Below are 16,142 nucleotides of genomic sequence, written 5' to 3' on the forward strand. Positions count from 1 at the left end.
AACTGCCTAAAAGACAATGGATAGTGCTGAAAAAGGAAGTACAATCAGAGGAAGAGAATAATGGTAATTCTCCAGGGTACGTTTTGGAACAAACATTTTTGTTACTAACCCTGGCACAAAATAAATGCATGCTAATAAAATCTGGAGATATCACAAAGCTGGAAAGCAGCAGTAACAGCAGGGAAGACTGGAATATCAGACATATGGAACTGGCTAAACTGAAGACTGTAATAACAGAAATTGGATTAAGTTTAACAGCGTAAAATGTAAATAACCTATTGAGTGTAACAGCAGAAACTTCACCTACGCAGGAAGAGCTTATAAACTGTAAATGACAGAAGGACTGGGTACACCAAATAATTATATTGTACCTGTACCCTTTCAGTGTGATGGAACCATGGCTCTTGGTGTCACTGGGAGAAATATTCTAGCAGGGACACAAAAATACTGCAGCTAGAACACAAGTTATTTCTAAAACGTCATACGGAGTATTTACAATCATTGTCAATTCAAAAGAATCCAAGTTTCTGAAAGCTGGAAGTTGTCTGACATTTAGAGTGAATGACAACTTGAAGAATGACCATACGCAAAACTGGCATAAAACACTACTTCAAAAAGTGTGATCTGTAAAAGAAATCCTTGCAATTTTAACTTACACATAAGAAACTCCGATGAGGCTATCACACACGTGCCAGAATATAACTGTAGCTCCAACAGTATTAAACAGACCAAATGAAGCAGTCACTGTAGTACAGAGATTTAGGGTTTTTTTATCACTACTAAACTCTTTCAAGTAGACCCACAAGTAAATAAATAAGTATTATCTTTTGCTATTCTTCTATTTCGTAATGCTTTTCCGCGATCAAAAGTGGTCTTTCAAATACAGCACATATGGATTTCCTACCTTGCCTTATTTATTGCAGTCCCAAAACCTACTAGCCATTTTGGAAGTATTCGTAACCTAAAAATTCCGCTTACTCTTGGCTGTAATTTTGCTGTTACTACACCTACAAAGTCAGAGACAAAATTAACCTAACAAAACTTCATAGCTCTATTGCTCTGCTATAAAAATTAATATATGTCTGCCACACAAAATTACATACTCTTTTTTTTTTTTTTTCCCTCCCACTACACCTGTACTACACTTTCTTCAATATATTAAGTTCCAGGACAGAGCATGTAAAACTCCCCCACACCTCAACGGAATGCCCAGTTGACCCTCTTCAATGCTTAATTGTCAAGAATGACTACCAGACAATTTCAAGCTCTTGCTTCTTTAGTTTTTTTAAAGTTCTCATGGCTTCTGCTTATTACAGTGTTGTCCATGTGGCACTCTAAAGTCACCTCTTTGCAGTCACTAAGACAGCCGTTTACAGGCTTAGCACACAGCTGCAGGCTGTAGAAAGATTTCTGTGGAAAGATTAGCCAGTATGGAAGTAGTTCTGGCAACAAATATATCTTTTCCTAAGCAAAAATACTGCAGCATATACACAAGTAAGCATATTAATAATGAAGTGTGCTTGTATAAACATAACATACCAAAATATTTATATGTAAAACCAGCATTAAATTAGTCTATGGTATCTCTGGCATCTGAGAATTATAAGAGTATGCTTTTTCTAGATCACTACACTAGCCATCAAAACTGCACTTACATACTTTTACAAGGAATATTTTATGGTTTTTTAAAGCTGCCTTATCATGTTTAAATTACAGGAAAAAGATAATAATTTGAGGGAAAGAATATGAAAACAATACATTTATTATTCTTACAAAACAGAAATGAAGCAAAAGAATAAAATTGTATCCTAAAGACTCTCATCCCATAAACCACTCAGAATGTGTACATGTAGGTTCAACCTGTAAGAAAATCTTTATTCCAACCAAAAGCCAAGGAAACATGCGGGAATAAGTGAGACCAAGTTTGAAGCATATGTCTACAGTTCTTCTACTATGCTATGTAATAACAGATACAAGTAGGTTGACACGTTGGTTTTTTTCTTTCATTGTTGTTAGAAAACAAACCAACGAACCATATTGACAAGCACGATCCAGATACAATAAGCACTCTCACCCACCTAAAACTCCTGACACCAACAGACTGAGGAAGGAACTGTAGCCAGAGGCTATAAAGGAAGAAATACATTTGGTCTAAATACATCCCAGTATCTCCAGTGCCTTGGCAGGAAAACAACTCAGGACTTTAAAAATAGTAAGAAAAATAAAGAGTGCACTGTTTGCTCAAACACACTGAAATTATACTTATTAAGAATAAAAGACAGTGTTATTGAAAAAGTCTTTGTATTCAAGTTGCAGGTGTAATATACTTGTTTTCTCTTTTAACATAAACCATAAGGCACAACACTTGCTAAAAAAATAAACAAATACGTAACTTTTCAAATATCTCAGATAGGAACATAAGGCCTGAATTTTCAGTCTTTAAACTTAAGCAGAAATCTAAATGAGCTGGACTACCAAAAAAGCAAATTCCTTTCTGTGCTAAAAGTTCTATTTCCTATATGAGGAAGACTTAACTTTGCTACTGTTATAACAGATCAGATTTTAGCCCCTCCTCCCCTTTTTCTCCCTTCTTTAACCACTATTTTCTCTTTTGTACCTTTCTGATGCCCTTTTCCTGGACTTTACACACGGTATCTGATTAAAAATTACTGAGTTACAGTGGCAGTAATATCACTGTTTCCTGCTGCTTGAGGAGATGCTAAGGGCTGCCCCCCAATAGCTAATAAAGAAAAACTGAAGAGCATAAACATCACAGCACCTGAGTCAATAAAGATTTTAATACAACTTTTCAGATAAAGCTCCACAAGGTCTTGCTTCCCTGACCCCAGCCACAAAGCCTTCCATAACTGAACCAAGCATGACCTTACGCAAGCATCTGCTTTGTAAGCAGTATTCTAATTTGGAGAATGTTAAGTGACCTATTTTTTTTTTTTCTCATGTTAGAAGTTAAAACCTAGTAATAGTAAAGGAACACAAGGTAGGCTCTTCTAACAGCACAACGGCTATTCTGTAAATGTAACAGGGAAATGCTTAGCATAGAACACCTTCAATGCAGACAAGGTTATTTGGACCAATACTTCCTTAATTGCCCTTTCAGGAATCGGTTTCTTGCACCAGTATCCTATTATAATTAAGATATCTTGCAAGTATATCTTAATTTACTATGAAGAAAAGGAAGCATTACATTTGCTGTTGCCCCAACTACTAATTTAATTCAGAATTTCAAACACCAAATTTCTGTTTGTCAGATCTGAAAGTTCAGATAAGACATTCTCACTCCAAATCCATTAAATACTCACTGGGAAGAATGCTCTAGCAAGAACCTGCATAAAAGAAAGTGGTTTAAAAAATTTCTTATAATGTATTCAAGCATCTCAATATTATGGTTTTATACTACTACTGCAGGAATATCAAACAATAAAGCAAGTTATCATTGCTTATTTATGCAACGACAAATCTACATGACACTCAGAAGATGATAACAATTTTTTCCTGTGAGCTTCTAATCCGATCTAATCTAATAACATAAAACCAGTGATACTTCACATAAAAAAAAAAAGCAAAGGGCCCATAATCGTAAATAAAATAAAGGCATTGTAAGGGAGAACTTGAGGAACAGATAGGGTATTAATAAATGATAATTTGAGACACTGTGAAAGGAGGTAGTTATGAAATACTGTGTTCACAAAGATAATGAAATGGAAAAAGTCTGTAGAGGACAAAAGACGAGGTAGGTAGTTTCCTTCTAATATAACAGAAAACTTGAGAATACTGAAGACTCCCTCACACAACTGCCATCCCCATTTCTGCCTGCATCATTCCAAACTTTATAAATGAGAATAAAATCACTGAAAGTGTTAATTAACAACTCAATCCTCAGCCACTAAACAATTCACTAATTATACCCTCAGAACCACAATCACCAGGACAAAAAAAAAAAAAAAATCAGAAATAAGGAAGATGTTTTTGTCCTACTTTCCTGATGATGATTTTGGATATCAAAGAAAATAGAAGGAGAAAATATTTCCAGGTCTGAAATAATCAGAAAATGCTAAGTGTAAAATTATAGCTTAACTCACATAAAAACAGCTTGCAAATGGGAATGATTTGTCTTCAAAGCAGCTATTAAATTCTGAAAACACCTCCAACTTCATAAGACACTGAAACAGATCTCATATCAGAATTATGACGGTTCTAACACGGACTTTTTTTCTGCAAACACCACAGAAGTCAAATGAATCTTTATGCTAGAGGCAGCAGTATTTCCTGGAAAGTTCCATCACATACAGCATCTGCTGAGCCTTGCTGTACACACTATACTTGGAAGGCAAGATCAGGGTTTTTTTATAAGAGATTTCTGGCATTAAGAATTTTCCCATTAAGGCACAAGGTTAAAAATGACCCTTTTTCAATCAAACTTTATTTCTTGTCTGTCCCTCTCATTTTCACTTTTAGAAAGGTTTACATACTTCTGCTTTATAACAAATACATCCAGTTCCTACCTAAACAGGATAACAGAGTACTCACACCCATCTGCCTTTCAAGCAACTGCACCCAGAAGATATACCAATCTACATAAAACAAAGAAGAAAAAAAAAAAAAGAAGAAAAAAAAAGGACACATACACATTCCTCCTTTTCCTGTGAGTCTTGTTTCTAACAAAAGTGTAATTAGCTAAAAGACTGGTGGGGACTCACCAGAACAAATGAAGGGGTGCACTCCTCGTCTTGCTGGCTTTCCTCAACTGACAATCACCAAGAATTTCCTTCCTTAGGTGGCAGGTATCAGACTTAGATAAGAATAAGAGAATTTAGACAGAATAAGAGAAGGGCTTATTCCTGAGGGTATTATGGCTAACTACATCTAAGATACCCAATCTCCAACTGCTTCCTCTGTCATTTTTTCTTTAAAAAACATGAAGTTGAATGAATCGCCAGATATCTCAAGCACCACTCGATGGATGTAGGGAAAAAACAGGCACAATGTGATGAACATAGATTTTATTGGAAGGACCAACTTGAAGCAATTTCCTCTTATCCTCGTTCTCCATCAATTTGATGGAGAACCAACCCAGGTTAATTAAAATGTGAAACTGCTTCTAACTTGGACTAGTGTCCTTGTTCAGTTCAGTGCACAGCACCACAAACCTTTGTTTCAGCAGAGCAGAAGGGATGCATGGAGCTTGGGTCTCGGGGAGAGAGAAACAATGGGAGAAAAAGGCCAAAGCATGTGTTTGTAAAAGCACCTCTGCTGAAAAGACTACTCAAGGCTACTATCACTTAAGGCACTGGAGTTTGGGTTTCTAAATTTCTTCTGCTCGAGTAACACAGAATGTAGGTCTACGTTAGCTCAGTCACACACTACAAGCTTCCACTTAGCACTCCCACTGGACACAATACTGTAAGAAACCATTTGCCTTCTACATGACAGCACAGCCAGTGTGATCCGCCAGCTCTGGCACTCCAAGCATACGTGCGTCTTTTATTTCAGAATGCTTCTAGGCCATCACAGGCTCCCCCAGAAATCCTACCAACAAATTCTAGTCAAATAGCATTAACCTTACAGAGTCCTCACTGCAGGTCGGATGCCACCCTGAGGGGGTACTATGGGAGCAGCTGCCAGCGTTTATAACATAAATGGTCACAGGGCAAAATGAAAACCCAGCGTCTGTAAAGATGAGCTTTGTTTCCAGCCCCTGCTCAGTGGAAAGATGGAGAGGAAACACAGACCCTAGACCTGCAGAGCTCTCTACCTCCATAAAGAAATACCTTATTAGGAAGCACTAGCTTACAAAATACTCACTAAAATAACTTTCTGTCCTGCAGTTTTCCATGTAAAACTAAACCATGCAACATTTCAAAGCAATATATTTTCAGAAGAATACCAAAATAATTTTATGTTATTTTTTCCTTATTTTCCTAGCCCTGTTTCCTTCACTCTCAGCACTTTGTAAGGACATCTTCATGTACGTGTGTGTGTGTGTGTGTGTTCAACATCAAGTCTGTTGCAAAGTTTGGTAAACACTTAAAATATGTTGTTGCTTTCTTTCAAACCCACAATTACAGTTCACTTTACCAAAGGCCAGAGCACTTGGCTCACCCTTGTGCCAACTCAGCTCAGACACACTGTGCAACGCAGCTAACTCCCTAGGATGGGCCTTCCACCCCCAAATTTTCCAATTAAGCAAATTAATGATCAGGAAAGGTGGGATACACCCAGAAGACAGAAAACCGCTTATTCAGCAAGTCAAAAATGGATATGCTGGCACTAAAACTTATAGTTGAAAGTGAAATGCATCCTACAAAGAACCCCGGATTTCAGCTGCCTGCTAACTACAGTAAATACTTCAGAGATGTCCCTAAGATGATTTTTACTGAGGACAAATAGTACCTTATTGGTAAAGCAAAGGGGCTGGCTTGATAGGGAATAGACAATTCTTTTATCCCTCTAACGGATTTATTCCCTTACGTTCAATATTTCTCAAAAAGGATGTCACTTCCACAGAGAATTCTGCTGCTCTACATTTTAAGAGCTCAAATGTTCCAGAGAAGGCTAAAGTTGATAAAGAAAATGGAAAGAAGCGGGGGGGGGGGGGGGGGGGGGGGAAGCATCTGGTGGCTTAGAATGCTAAAATCCTTCAGACTAAAAGAGAGTGGCAACCAGAAATCCAGAAACACACTGATCAAGCTAACTGTAATCCCGCTTACCTTCTGGAAGTTGGTGTGCTTCTGCTTTGTATGCCTATCTTTTCATATGCAAAAGATGACATCTGAAATGTATGTAACTTGAGAGCTTGCCCTGTAGTTTTAACTATCCTCCCATAAACTTAACCAACAAAAATAGTAATTAACATAGGTGTTTCATAATCCTTCCAAAACATTTTTTTAGTAAGAAAGTAAGTGAGGATTGGTTTACCATTCAATAGAAAAAAAAGACAACTGTTTAACATGGGTGTGTGCCAATATATGAAAACTATTTTAAATGAACATTTTTGCAGTGGGCTGGAGGATCACGAGCCTAAATGTTGAACAGTCCCTAGCTGCAAATCTGCTCTGCACTGAATCGCTGTGCAACTCTGCACAGAGCAAAGAGATGGAGGAAAGAAAGTCAAGATGAAAATGACTGAAGCACATTAACACTTATAATTCTGTACTATTCAAGAAGCTAGAATGTCCCAAATTAAATTTAGGACAGAGACAGACTTAAATGCGCCCTTAGTAAAGTAAAGGCTGCCTCAGAAGACAGCACAGACAGACTAAAGGGGAGTGCAAAACCACCAGTGGCACACTCACGATGCCTAGGACTAGTACGTGCCCAGAGTGTATCTTCTGTAGTCCCTAGGGGAAACTCTCCCAGTGGCAAGCAGGCCCTTCGAAGTCTTTTTTACTTAGAAGTATTTAGACAAAACCAGCATTTTACACCTCAATTTCCACCTTACACAAGATACAGAGAAGACCTGGCTCACCATTAAAATAACTAAGGAGTTGTAGGAAGAACAAATTTTACATGTTTGAGTAATACAACACGCATAAATAAAGTGTAGCTACCTAGCTTCAGCCATTAAGTTTTTATTCCAGCCCACACCTGGATATTTGATAATGCATGCAAATATAAGCTTTTAACATATGCCATGAGGAATTAAATAACATCACAACCTTAAAACTGAGATTAAAGTTAATGCATGTACAAGCTTTTTTCAGATAAAAAAAAAACAAAAAGATGCTACAAATCTATAAAAAACAAAACACAAATTAAAGCTGATTCCTAATAAAGGCAAAATCTTACCCTGTGTATTACTAAAGTTTGCAGAAAACTAGCACAAGACAATATTTAACCTTGGCCTACAAGAAAGCATCACTTCATTAGTACAAATTAGTAATTTAAGGTATCAGGGGTAGGCATAAGCTTTACTTGAACTCCCAAGGAAGTTGTGCATTTGTGAGAGATGTACATACGTACTTTCTTCATCACTGCAAATACCTGCCCATATAATTAGCTTAGATGAAGTTTTGTTTCTAAAGCTAGTCTTGGAGCTGTCAACATCATACGATAATGCTAGTGCTGCTGCACTATTATTATTTATTACATATATATAAAAAATATATAATATATATTTTATATATAATATAATATATATTATATTATATATATAAAATATTATAGCAAAATTGTTACACATTAAAGAAAACGCTGTTTTATTAACAGTCTAAGCCATCATTTCACTATCAGGTAAAATACCACACTATCTGTCCCCAGAAATTAATGGTCAGTATCAAATTTTATGTTCTAACTGATGTTATCTCAAAAACATTGTATCACATATTTAAAATAAAGAGTGGATAAACCCAGGGAATAATTAAGAATATCTACCAAACAGTAGCACTGATGTTATTTTCAGATAGCAGCTTTTCACGTTCTTCAATTCAGCAGGCATCAGGACACAGTTCTGGAAACCTCATGCAATTTCTCTACACAATTCTATTAATACCTACTAATACTTTTATCTCCTTCCTACTATAAATTCATCCCATAATGCCACAATCCCACAATGCTAGTGCAGAAATGGCATTCAGATTTGGAATGCCAAAACCTGAATACAGTCATAGCAATTTTGTTTAAGAAATGCTGGGGTTGCTTGTATCTGATATTTCAGAACCTTGGCCAATGTACTTTAGGAAAGAAAACTCATTTGCATTTGACATCAGAGTGGTCTGCACACCAACTACCACTGCTATCCGTGTCACTCCCTAACAAAAATAACTGAAAATTATGGTCAAGGTACAATACTATGTATGGTTAATGTGAAAATCTACCCTGAAAGAACTGGGGCACTAAAAGGAAACAAAACAACGTGCTGTCTCATTGTATGAAAAAAGCCTTGAATTAAACACACGTAAATCATGGGTTCCAGTTCAGCAGCTACAACTCTGATCAAATCCTGGTGCATATTGGTTATTCATCTGAAATACCACTACCACAGCTGTTACATTATCTATCTTTTAGAGTATTTCCTTCTTCTCCTATGTCCTTTGCTGTGTGCAACACATTCCCAAAAAGGATGTGGCCACCACAGTTAAACTTTCAGGAAAAGAGCATTAGTGGCATTTAGAATGTGTGTTTTCTTTTCCTTTCTTTTGCTTTACCCATTGCAAAAACCCTAATAAAACCAACAGTGGAACAGATCTCATTACAAAGACTGATCATTTAACATACACTCAAGTGCTCTTTACATTTTTAATCCTTGCAAAACATCCCCTTATAAACAGGTATTGTGTTACAGCAGTATTAATGATAAAATGCCAGCGTGGACTTTATAAATATGGGAACCTCACTGGCAAGGCCACAAATCAAACAACAAAGGGCTGGGAATGTATAAGTGGTTTTTTTTGTTAAACATTTATAGTAATAAATGTGCAATCATAACAATTAATATGTTGTTTTGAACTGCAAGGCTACTTAATTTTCACCCAAATTTTTACACCCACACCTATTTCATCTTGGGGACACTTACTATGTGAGGGTGGAAACATCACATCTGTTGTATATTACACACTAACAGTGCTAACTAAATTAAGGAAGTTTTGATCTGTTTGGAGGAAAAGTTAGAGAAGGCAGGCATCTGTTCTTCTGGGAAGAGTTACTACCCCACATGCAAATTCAAATGCAGCAGTTTATGTAGTACATGGAAGTACTCTTCACCTGGTAAGAGGAGACAGCATCTCAACAGTTTACCCACAAGCACATTTGAAAAGTTAAATCCAAATTAAACTGAATACAAAAGCCTTTCACATCACATCCTAAGTGAACAAACAGTTCCTCAGAAATAACACTGTTGAAATCTTCAAAATTCAAGAAAAATACTCTGCTTGCCTTCTTCCAAAGCTGTTATCACAAAGAGCTCTTTTTAGCAGGTAGACACAATTCTTCAACAAAACTAGCAGACTTCAAAATACTCCAGACGAGCAATCTGCAGCTTAGCACCACCCCACCTTAAAGCACTCCTAGCTTCAGCTCTTTCATAAAAAGCCACAACCTCAAAAGAAACAAAAAACAACCCGGAAACAAACCACAACAAACCACAATACACCTTTTGGACAAAAATCAGTAGTCAGTAAAAGAAGGAATGGCCAGTACAGACTCTAATTAAGAGAGATAAATTGAAGTCTCAGGCAAGCTCATTCTGCCAACTTAATAATTCAGCTTAAACAACTGGGAGTTTTCCTTCTGACTGCTGTCAGAGCAAAGGACATCTACTGAGTGCATTTGAAATTTATGCCTCTTGTAAACGTAATCTTTTCCTCTGCATACCAGAACACCATGGAATCTGGTAGGGAATGATACATTAAAGAAAAGATGATACTAGTTTTGCGGAAAAATTAATCACGGCCTCCAAAAAAGCTAGACACAAACAACTTACTATTTTCCTATGAATAAAATATATTACCTTTTATATATATACACCAAGGTAAAGTTAAGTACCACAATTTAAGTACTTCCACTTATTTAGTAAAATGCCCTCAACTTCATTTTAAATATAATTTCATGACGTCCAAAAAAAAGTGGTGAAAAAAAAATCCCAAACCGACCACACTGAGTGTTTTCAACTTCTGTATAGGTTGGACAAATTAAGAAACAGAATCTGTCTCTTGAAGGCACCTGTTCAAAGTTGATCATCTTTCACAAACAGGTTTCTAGTTTTGCTTTTATAAATTATGGATCATTAACTTTGAAACATACCAGTGTGCAAGATCCATCAGATGCATGCGGATATTCATTCATGTCTCTGACCATATGGTACAAGGTTAAGAACAGTTCTCAATAACCACAAGATGTAGGCAGATCAATTCTACTATACTTACTATTACAGCAAATACTTGTTACTAGCTTAAACTCTTTAATGGGAAATATTTTCACTCCACCGAGCAACCCCCCATAACTCCAACTGGAATTTGGAGCTCAAATTACTTACCTGTGAACATAATGCAACTGATGAACTGAATCAATAGCTATCACCATTTCAGCCAAATAAAAACGAGCCATGTCTTCAGGTAGTCTGTCCTCAAACTTGCTGAGCAACGTAAGCAGGTCTCCTCCAACATAGTAATCCATAACCAGGTACTATGGAGTATGGGAACGATAAGAAAACAGCAGAAAACCCCCTCATTTATTGAGTGAATCAGAGATTAAAAACCTAAGTGAAGCATAAAAATTAATTTATTGCAAAAATTTTGGGCATTAAAAAAAGCTAACCAAGATGCTCAGATCTTCTGAAAACAGTACCTGGTTCAGCCCCATTTTAATACTTAACCTACTTGAGTATTTTTCATTATATTTATACCTCTCTGAATACAATAAGCCTCATGACAAGACAGTATCAGCTTCATCCACTGTCCCATCACCAAACATAAAGTATTTTAGTACTCAGGATTCCTTTACCAAAAAAAAAAAAAAAAAAAAAAAAAAAAAAAAAAAAGGAGTAAAGGATTAAAGCACAGACCTATAAAAACAACAAATGCGTTTACTTGGGATCTCATTTAAGGCCCCTAATTTCCCAGGCTTCCCCTTCCCTTTTTTCCTACCATCTTCTTTTCCCATTAAACAAACAATTTTAGAGAGTAAAGTTTTTAGATTACTCAGATTAAGGAAAAGATTGAGAGACTTCCAGTGGCTCACAGTACAAATCCAGATACTGCTGGCATTGCGCACAATACCAAGACCTGCCAACATACAACGGAAGGTGTCACCTTCTCCAATTGAAACGATGGAGAAAAATATGTTTGATTTCTGATTTATTAATGAGACTTAAAACCTGCCTGCCATTGAATCAGGTGCAAAGAGATCAGAACCTTTCTCCATTTCACTGTGTTATGACAGAACGAAATGCCACTTTCTTTAAGAACCATGGTCAAAATGACTGGAAAACATAAACTTAAGGAAAGTGGGAAACTCACAATTAGTATCATTTTAGCTTAGCTTAGTTTGTTTTAATTGTGGAACAGCAAGTGGAAGGGCAAATGGGGAAAAGAAGAAAAACCTGAACTAATTTTAACTAACTAATTATAAGTAATCTAATTTAAAACCCACTGCTATGACATTACTTTCAAACATCATTGTGGACAGACTAACTAGAATAATGTCCCACTGAAGTATATAGTATCTGAAAACTTCTGTCTAGAGTTCCAACCTCTCCTTCCAAGAAGGCAGCATATATCCATATTCAAAGCAGTGACTCTTAACAATAGTGTATAATGAATCACACATAATAAATAAAATATTAAAGATGCAATAAAGTACATCCCAATTTCATTCTTTAAAATTTTGATTACACAACTTAAAGGGAGTTTTTATAATTAGTTCCCCTCATTTGCTGAAGTCTTTCCCACCTTCAGGGAAAAAAAAAAAAAATGTGGAAAAAATTCTGCAAAATTATACCAGCTACAAGATAAAAGTGGGGCAGGCAGAAATCTTACACCTGCTCCTTTCCCTCATACTTTCCATAACAATATAGTTTATGAACAAAGATTTTGTCAACTTCAACAATTTAATACAGAATAACCTGGGCAATAACTTAAACCTCATTGGTTTAAGTGCACGAAGAAAGTACAAAATGCATTTCCACAAAATATTCGATGAGCTGACAATCAAATTTTCATCTGTTGCTTTATGACATGAATAGTAAACTTCTTAATTTATGCTCACAAGCCTCACATGAGATAAATATCTTCTGTTCAGTGGTACTCCTATGCTCCCCTCTGAGACAAGGTCTACAGTTATTAGCTTCCCATGTTTTACAGTTTTAGAAAATACATTAAACCTTTGGAACTTAATATAATTAACTGATACACTGTATAAAGATTTGCAAGAGCTTAACTTACTGCTTTGAAAGTACATTAAAAAACCTCTTAAGATTCTCACAACTAATGTGGGATCTCTGCACTCATTTTTCAGCATTTTTAAAACCAGTACAACTCAGTTACTGGATATAACAAAATAATGGAATTTTGGCTCGTAAAACACCTCCCATTTTGCAAAAGCAACACAGGAGCCTAATGAAAAGGAAACCTTCAACTCCTGAAGCATGCCAACACTCAAACTGTAATTCACATTATTGTCATGCACTTGGATGTTAATAACATGCATAGGAATCAAAGCTAAGTTTAACTAAATTTTTAAGAAAACAATTCAGTCAATGCATAGCATCCCATCCAATGTCATAGATCCATGTCCTTAAAAATCGCGTTTTTTTAAAAAAGAGCTTTAAAAGTATTTTTTTAATGCACATAAACATCCAGATCTATTGAAGTCTCACACACTTCTCAAAATGCTACTGTACAACAGCACTACCCTTCCAAGAGAAAGAAAAAGAGATTTAAGGACAGTAAATTCTAGTAACTAGTGGAAGTTTAACATGGGCATTTTATCCTAAATCACAGACTTGTTTAGGTTGGAAGAGACTTTTGAGATTATCTACTCCAACCTCATCTGCTCAAGTAGGGTCAGCAAGAGCAAGCTGATGAGGACTCTGTCCAGATGGGTTCTGAGTATCTCTAAGGATGGAGACTCCATAACTCCTCCAGGTAACATGGTCCAGTGTTTGACCATCCTCCCAGTAAAAAGTGTTTTATTGTGTTCAGACAAGGTTCCATGTGTTTCAATTTGTGTCCATTGTCTCCTGTCCTGTCACTGGCCACTAATGAGAGGAATCTGGCACTCTTGTCTTCATTCACTCCCATCAGGTATTTATACACAGTGACGACAAGCCCATCAACCCTTCACTTATCTGGGCTGAAGAACCCAGTTCTCAGCCTTTCCTTACATGAAAGGCATTCCAGTACCTTAATCATCTTTCTGGCCTTGCACTGGACTTGCTCCAGTAGCTCCACCTCTCTTTTGCACTGGGGAGCCCAGAACTGGACACAACACTTAAGAAGCAGCTGCACCAGGGCTGACCAGAGAAGGAGAACCTCCACTGACCTACTGGCAACGTTCTTCCTTGCAGCCCAGAATACTCTTGGCCTTTTTGTGCTGTGAAGGTGCATTGCTGGCTTATGGTCAGCTTGTTATCCAACAGGACCTCAAGCAAAGCTGCTTTCCAGCCAGTTGGCCCCCAGCATGTACTGGGTTTATTTTATTCCACCCCAGATGCAGGACATTGCATGTCCCTTTGCTGAACTTCATGAGAATTCTCTTTGCCCAGTTCTTCAGTCTGTCAAGGTCCATCTGATATTAGAATATTAGAACAAATTTCTTCACTGAAAGGGTGGTCAAGCATTGGAACAGGCTGCCCAGGGACACGGCAGAATCACTGTCCCTGGCAGTGTTAAAAAATGTGTAAATGCAATGTTTAGGGACATACATGGTTTAGTGGTAGACTTGGCAGGAACAGTTGGACCTGATGATCTTAAAGGTCTTTTCCAACATAAATGATCTATAACTTTATGATTCTATTGCTCAACCTACACTTTTTTTTTTTTAAAGGTCGCTCCTGTTATATTTTAATAAAAAGCATATAGAGAACTAGGGATGCATTCACATTAAAATGACGAAAACCAGTATTACTGATGCTTTCCCTAGCAGGCTGCAAAATTAGCTCCCATTAGCAAACTATCAAAGATAAAGAACAGAAGCTGCTCTGTGCTTAGTGAAAGTAAGGAAACTGGCAAGATAAAACAAATTCTAGCAGGCGGTTGCAGAATATATATTTTCTCTGAAATACTGTTAATAGTAAAATCAGAATTCTTTAAAATACGAGATTGTTTTTACTGTCCACGTTAACAAAGCATGAAGCTGGCTGGGAGGTATTTAAGCCAACAGTTAGATTCACAGATGCAGAGCCCTTTTTCTGTATATACTGCACCAAAATCCATGGATCTACAAGCTTCTAAGCCGACAGAACAGAAAGCAATATAATGGCAAAAAGCATTACAATTCTGCAAGAATTCCATGTACAGCACTTCTTTTATTGGACACACTGGGGGCAGGGGGGGGAGGATTATGACTGCCTAGTAGATTTTTAAGAAAACATTAGAACTTACTAATGATGTAAGAATCCAAAGCACAGGACAATGAAACTCAAATAAGCAAAATCTTTTAATGTGTAGTAGTTTACTTTTTCAGGCATAAATATTAACAAAACTATATCACAATCAAAACATATTTTAAGTGGGAAGGATTTCATAGAAAATTGGCACTTTCACCTCATACCAGCCTCTTTTTGCAAGCCTTTCAAAATACTTGAAAACTAAATGACATTAAATAATTAAAGAGATCCTTTAATCTAAAATTCCACTCTTATTTATTAATATTTAGTGGCATTCTTCCACACTGCAAGAACATTTTATTGCTTTGTACTATTTTAGCGGGTTTAAGTCCTTAAAAAAAGCAAAGACCAAAAAAAGGCTACTCCCTATTTCTAACTGTAAAACAGTAATCAGCAATGCTAATCACAAAAATTGAAGACATAAAACTGCTGTTAATTAAGTGCACTTTTATTTTAAGAATCCAATCAAATTGGAGGGACAAACTGTAAGAAAGAAGATTCTGACTGACCCATGTTTAGCAACAAATGTGAAGTGGTTTAGAAAACAAAGCTACATTCCTGAGGTATTTACAGCAAAACTTTAGAAGTTTCTGACCACTCTCTACCCTTTAGACTCTTATGCACGAAATCATAGATTCTTACATGGCCTGTATGGTCCAGAACATAAAATTAACAAATAAACTATACTGCTGTCTCAAAACACAACTAAGAATCTGCATTTCCATCCATATATACATAAAAGCAACACTCACTAAATAGTTTTCATCCTGGAATGCATAATGTAATGTTGTGATCCACTGGTTATCTCCATTCACTAACACATCTCTCTCTTCTCGAAAACAGGCTGTCTGAAGGGGAGAAAAATAATTAAAGGCTTTAAGTAAAATATTAAAATAAACACATTTTGCAAGTTGACTATGTTTTAACATTATATTTTTAGGAAAATATCCAAACTACCTCTCAGTCAAAAAGTAATTTACCACACTCTCCATACATGCCAAAATCTACAAAAAACTAGGTATCAGAAAAGTCCACCTTCCTCACATTTAAACAGTTGTACTTCTCTATATAGTTAAGTGAT

At 36.4% G+C, this 16,142-nt stretch overlaps 1 protein-coding gene across 8 annotated transcripts in view; it reads right to left on the reverse strand.

Moving 5' to 3' along the window:
• CDC42BPA (CDC42 binding protein kinase alpha) overlaps positions 1–16,142 on the reverse strand; it is a 188,571-nt gene that overhangs the window by 100,502 nt on the left and 71,927 nt on the right. For all 8 annotated transcript variants that reach the window (XM_040612198.1, XM_040612197.1, XM_040612196.1 and 5 more), the window contains exons 5-6: positions 15,814–15,909; positions 10,991–11,139 (exon numbers count right to left, since the gene is read on the reverse strand). In XM_040612198.1, coding sequence (XP_040468132.1) covers positions 10,991–11,139; positions 15,814–15,909 — 245 coding nt within the window. The remainder of the gene's footprint in view (positions 1–10,990; positions 11,140–15,813; positions 15,910–16,142) is intronic.

The sequence above is a fragment of the Falco naumanni genome, chromosome 12 (assembly GCF_017639655.2).
Source record: "Falco naumanni isolate bFalNau1 chromosome 12, bFalNau1.pat, whole genome shotgun sequence".
NCBI classification, from domain to species: Eukaryota; Metazoa; Chordata; class Aves; order Falconiformes; family Falconidae; genus Falco; species Falco naumanni.